This window comes from Pecten maximus, chromosome 16 (assembly GCF_902652985.1).
Source record: "Pecten maximus chromosome 16, xPecMax1.1, whole genome shotgun sequence".
Taxonomy (NCBI): Eukaryota; Metazoa; Mollusca; class Bivalvia; order Pectinida; family Pectinidae; genus Pecten; species Pecten maximus.
The window spans coordinates 21733321-21739346 of record NC_047030.1 but is presented as its reverse complement, the minus strand read 5'-3'; the positions used below and the strand labels follow the sequence as shown (position 1 = coordinate 21739346).

At 42.5% G+C, this 6026-nt stretch overlaps 1 protein-coding gene across 1 annotated transcript; it reads left to right on the top strand.

Moving 5' to 3' along the window:
* The first annotated feature begins 652 nt into the window (after positions 1–652).
* LOC117345252 lies at positions 653–5505 on the top strand. The gene is made up of 3 exons (XM_033908287.1): positions 653–1746; positions 2822–2887; positions 4688–5505. The coding sequence occupies exons 1-3, from the start codon at positions 885–887 to the stop codon at positions 4927–4929; spliced, it is 1170 nt and encodes a 389-aa protein (XP_033764178.1). The 5' UTR covers positions 653–884; the 3' UTR covers positions 4930–5505.
* The last annotated feature ends 521 nt before the right edge of the window (positions 5506–6026 follow it).

The following is a 6026-nucleotide window of genomic DNA, read 5'->3' as shown; positions in this document are numbered from 1 at the left end:
CAAACAACAACTGCGAGGTCAATACCAACTTACACAAACAACAACTGCGAGGTCAATACCAACTTACACAAACAACAACTGCGAGGTCAATACCAACTTACACAAACAACAATTGCGAGGTCAATACCAACTTACACAAGCAACAACTGCGAGGTCAATACCAACTTACACAAACAACAACAACGAGGTCAATACCAACTCACACAAACAACAACAGCGAGGTCAATACCAACTTATACAATCAACAACAGTAGGGCCAATACCAACTTAAACAAACAACAACAGCGGTACAAATAAATATCAAACAAATAACTACGACATGGTTATTACGATCTAGGTCAGCTACATAAGGGAAAGTTTCACCTCACGTCGAATCTAACAAGTTGATATTCTCGTTGAATTGTACATATAACAAGTACATTGCCATTTCTTATTTTATATAATTTCAGTTAATCCTTTATTTCTGGTTAATCCAGCTATAATATTTGTATTCGATCGATCGATCGATCCCTTTGACAAGTTGATTATAGGGTTAACCTAATCTCGGGTCACGCCTCCGTCGATAAAGGACAATCTTAATCTGATAATCCCTGAGTACAATACACAGATTTAAAATGATTGGCATTGTCCCTAATTCTGTAACAGCGGTATTGCTTCGCTGTAATATACGGGGTAGTTACGTGGGAAGATGGACGCTTAAACGTTAACAGTGTTGACATCATAGTTCCGTCATTATCTGTTACCCGGATGGACATAACGGCTAACGGGCCATCAGCAAACTTCTCTGTTCACACAGAGTGAAAAGTATTGGATTATCAGGTCTTCTAAAGGAAGGTTGAAGACTTTTCATCCTCTACCAGACGTTTGAGAACTTTCTGTCGGCCATGGCTGCTTCAGTACTGGTGTTGTTGATTGTCGGTGTCACCGTGACGCTTGCGGTAGATCCTCAGGGATGTACCTACGATTCTACTCTCAAAGAGTATACGTGCAATGCCCGCAGCTGGTCGCCCCCTCTAGTGTACTCAGACTTCGACAATGTACCACAGGTACTTAAACTGATTGAAATTGACGGAGCGCTTTCTTACACGGGTCCAGCTACATTTAGTGGATTCGAAAATGTAAACACGGCATTGTTTGATGGTAACATCGTGCCCGCTCTTCACATACGATGTGTCTCCGGCGGGTCGCTCATCATGTATAACGGGACTTTTGCCAATATGGATTGGGTGAAAGAGCTCCGGATCTTTGATTGTATGATCCTTTCAATCCCTGATGATGTTTTCAGCAGTTTTGGGACCCTGAATTATTTCAGCATTGATGGAGGTTCTATCAGCAACATGGGATTCAACTGTTTCAACGGGGTCAACATAGAGAGAATGAACAGCGTCCCGGAACCGCTCGGTATGTTAGCTCTTCGGAACACCCAGATAACATCCGGTGGTCTTGCAAATGGCGTACTGTATTCGCTGGCTAATGTTTCCACGATAATCCTAGACAACATCCACGTGCGAGTGATCCAGAAGGACATGTTCCAGGCTTCCACCAAGGTCACACATATCTCAATGAAGAATAATCCCTTCATCGCCCTCCCCGCAGACATGTTTGATAAAACTACCTCCCTGACGACCCTTGAAATCTCCGGGATAGATTGGGTCTGCACCTGCCCGAACCTGTGGATCTGGAGTTTCCTATCCACACACAACGTTTCCCTGACCGGAGACATCGTGTGTGCAAGCCCCACGGCTAGTAAGTATAGCGTCAATGCTAAAAACAGAATCAGCCCGTTGGTCTTTTCTCTCACACAATCTGTTAATCAAATGTTCCATCGTTTAACATTAAGCCTATGACATCAAACTGATAACAGGTTTAAAGGAAATTTGTTTAAAAGGGGAAACGGTAGTGTTAATTAGCAATGTGTGAGGTAAGTGGCGAGTGTTGCTGAGTACGTTGTTTGGTCATACTGAATGACCTGTCGTTTTGACCTTCAACATTTAAGGGGCCCGGTGGCCGAGTGGTTAAGGTGTCCCGACACTTTATCATTAGTCCTCAACCTCTGGGTTGCGTGTTCGAAACCTATTTGGGTACTGACCCTAGGCCGGTGGTTTTTCTCCGGGTACTCCGGCTTTCCTCCACCTCAAAAACCTGGCACGTCCTTAAATGACACTGGCTGTTAATAGGACGTTAAACTATAAACAAACCAAACCTTCAACATCGTTCTTTCTTCTTGCCAATATTCCCTAACTTGAATGGAGACTCCTGGTTATTAACTTTCAACATAACTTATCGGTAAAACGTCTTAATTTTCCGTAATTACAAAAAAGTCCAATAGAAAGAGCGATTTCAGGTACCGGTACTTAGTGTGTTATTTTCTGAGGACTGAATACCAGTATATATTTTAAACATTCTATCAACAGCTATGGTCATTTATGGATGGTCTCCCCGTGTGTGTGATTCAGATACACGTGTGTATTGTATTAATGTGTGTTTTGGGAGAGTCCGGTTTGTTCGTGTTTGTATCCGAGTGTCAGCGCGATACTAACGTCACCTTACCAATGTTCTCTCTGCGAAATGAAAGTCACGTCCTAGTCACGTCCTAGACGTGTATGCTGCACCTGGATACTACCCTAAATATGGAAAACGTCGACTTTCCTGGAATTAAATGAAAGGTTATTTCAGTTAAACAAGTGCACTTTGTAAGGAGGTTTCTGTTTTAATGATTGTGTGTTGTGCGATTGTCGACAAGGCCGTGTGAGAATGTTTACGTGTCTGTTTTCTTTATGAACTTACAGTTACTATGTACATTGTATTTATTTTGTTTCAGATTTAAGAGCTGCCGAGTACTACAAACAGCAATGTGATACAACATCAGCCTGCGGGGACGACACGGGTACGTACACATTCGTGTCTCATAAACGGAGACGGAGGTACATGTCTCACAGATAGGAACACGCGCCCCATCCTTCTACATATACATGTCTCACAGACAGGAACACGTGCTCCATCCTTCTACATATACATGTCTCACAGATAGGAACACGTGTCCCACCTTCTACATATACATGTCTCACAGACAGAGATAGAGGAACACGTGTTCCATCCTTCTACATATACATGTCTCACAGATAGGAACACGTGTCCCATCCTTCTACATATACATGTATCACAGACAGGAACACGTGTCCCATCCTTCTACATATACCTGTCTCACAGACAGGAACACGTGTCCCATCCTTTTACGTATACATGTCTCACAGACAGGAACACGTGTCCCATCCTTCTACATATACGTGTCTCACAGATAGGAACACGTGTCCCATCATTCTACATATACATGTCTCACAGATAGGAACACGTGTCCCATCCTTCTACATATACATGTCTCACAGATAGGAACACGTGTCCCATCATTCTACATATACCCGTCTCACAGACAGGAACACGTGTCCCATCCTTCTACATATACATGTCTCACAGAGAGGAACACGTGTCCCATCCTTCTACATATACATGTCTCACAGATAGGAACACGTGTCCCATCATTCTACATATACATGTCTCACATACAGAGGAACACGTGCCCCGTCCTTCTACATATACATGTCTCACAGATAGGAACACGTGTCCCATCATTCTACAGATACATGTCTCACAGATAGGAACACGTGTCCCATCCTTCTACATATACATGTCTCACAGATAGAGGAACACGTGTCCCATCCTTCTACAGATACGTGTCTCACAGACAGGAACACGTGTCCCATCATTCTACAGATACATGTCTCACAGATAGGAACACGTGTCCCATCATTCTACATATACATGTCTCACAGAGATAGAGGAACACGTGTCCCATCCTTCTACATATACATGTCTCACAGACAGGAACACGTGTCCCATCCTTCTACATATACCCGTCTCACAGATAGGAACACGTGTCCCATCCTTCTACATATACATGTCTCACAGACAGAGATAGAGGAACACGTGTCCCATCCTTCTACATATACATGTCTCACAGACAGGAACACGTATCCCATCCTTCTACATATACCCGTCTTACAGACAGGAACACGTGTCCCATCCTTCTACATATACGTGTCTCACAGATAGGAACACGTGTCCCATCCTTCTACATATACATGTCTCACAGACAGGAACACGTGTACCATCATTCTACATATACATGTCTCACAGACAGGAACACGTGTCCCATCCTTCTACATATACGTGTCTCACAGATAGGAACACGTGTCCCATCCTTCTACATATACATGTCTCACAGATAGGAACACGTGTCCCATCCTTCTACATATACATGTCTCACAGACGGGAACACGTGCTCCATCCTTCTTCATATACATGTCTCACAGACGGATATAGAGGAACACGTGTCCCATCCTTCTAGTAAATCTACATATACATGTCTCACAGATAGGAACACGTGCTCCATCCCTCTACATATACATGTCTCACAGACAGAGAAGCACGTGTCCCATCTTTTGATACGTACCTGTTTCACACACACAGACAGCGAAGCACGTGCCCCATCCTTCTGCATGCATACGTCTCAGAGACAGATAAGCAGGTATTCCATCATTCTACCGGTCTCATTGACAAGCAAATACCTGTCACATCCTTATCCTCTTTGTTTGTTGTAGTTAATTAATACATGTCCTTTATGTTACAGGTGTTGTCATTGGTACCTACTGTTACGTCATTTCCGATATCGTGTTCCACGGGGTACTGTTGATTACATTTATCATCGCTCTGATAGCCTTCGCCATGACCGTCCACCTCAAACGGCAGACAGGCGACCAGAAACCAGGCGGCAGACCGAAAAGGGGTGACCGGAAAGCGAGCGGAAGTACCTGGAAAAAGGTTGGCGGATCCAAGAAAGGCGAACCCAGGAAAGGCGAATCGATGGCTTAACGCACACTTTGCTCGAGTGGTATCAAACTTTCAAACATTTTTCGTGGGCAGGAGGTTCTGTCTTCAATTATTCAATTGAATGCTTTTAAGACTGGCAAGCACAATGAATTTAATTCTAAGTAATGGCATATAAAAACGAAACAGTTTTTTTTTAATGGATCTCAGTTGTTCATTAAACGTACGGCAGAAAGAACTACATTTCTTTGCGGCTTTATCAAAACTTTGAATGTGAATACAGTGAACAAGTTATTGATTTTTTTCCTACACACTTTAACATCGGTCGGACGATAAAAAGATATGGTGTTTCATGTTCATGAATCCGGAAACGTGTTATGTTAAATCAAACACGTTTTTAGTATGTTACAATAATACTGACATGCCTCCACACTCTGTCCCTCCAGCCTTCGCCCAAATAGGTCCTTCGTTATACTTTGTTAATGACATTAAGTCAATTGGCTGATGTTACGAAATGAGCGAAATGCTCACGTGAGATATTTATTCCGCACTAATGCCAAATTGTTTAAAAAATCGAATAAGATTATCATTATCATTTAATAAAATCGCAAAGTTTCTTTATTTTTTGTTTGTTCGTAGCTTTTTTTAAGGAGTAATTCTTGCAGCCGTAAATATGGCTGTTTCTTCTAATGGATCACAGAGTCATTATTGAAATAATAATGATAATTATTATCGCTATATTACAACCACATAGCCTTGGTTATATAATTTTAGCAACCACCCAATGTCTTTCTCAACTCCCTGGGGAGCGTACAGCTGGAGCTGCCATTCCGGCACCAACAGCTTACACACAAAATTTTCTTGCACTGCCGTTCTACGTACTCATTTACAGCTGAGTAAAGTATCGTGTTAAAGGATACAACATAGCGCCCATGTAGGGACTCGAACTAGCGAACCTTTGATCACGTAGCCCTGCGTCCTACCAGAACACCATGCATCCGCAACTTAATTTAACCTGCACTGAAAGGCATACATACACCTATTAACAAAACCAATATCACTAGAAATTTTAAACTTCTCTCTAGTCAACTACGGGACATTAGGGTCGCTCAAACACGCCTAGTTTTATAAAAGAAAAAAAC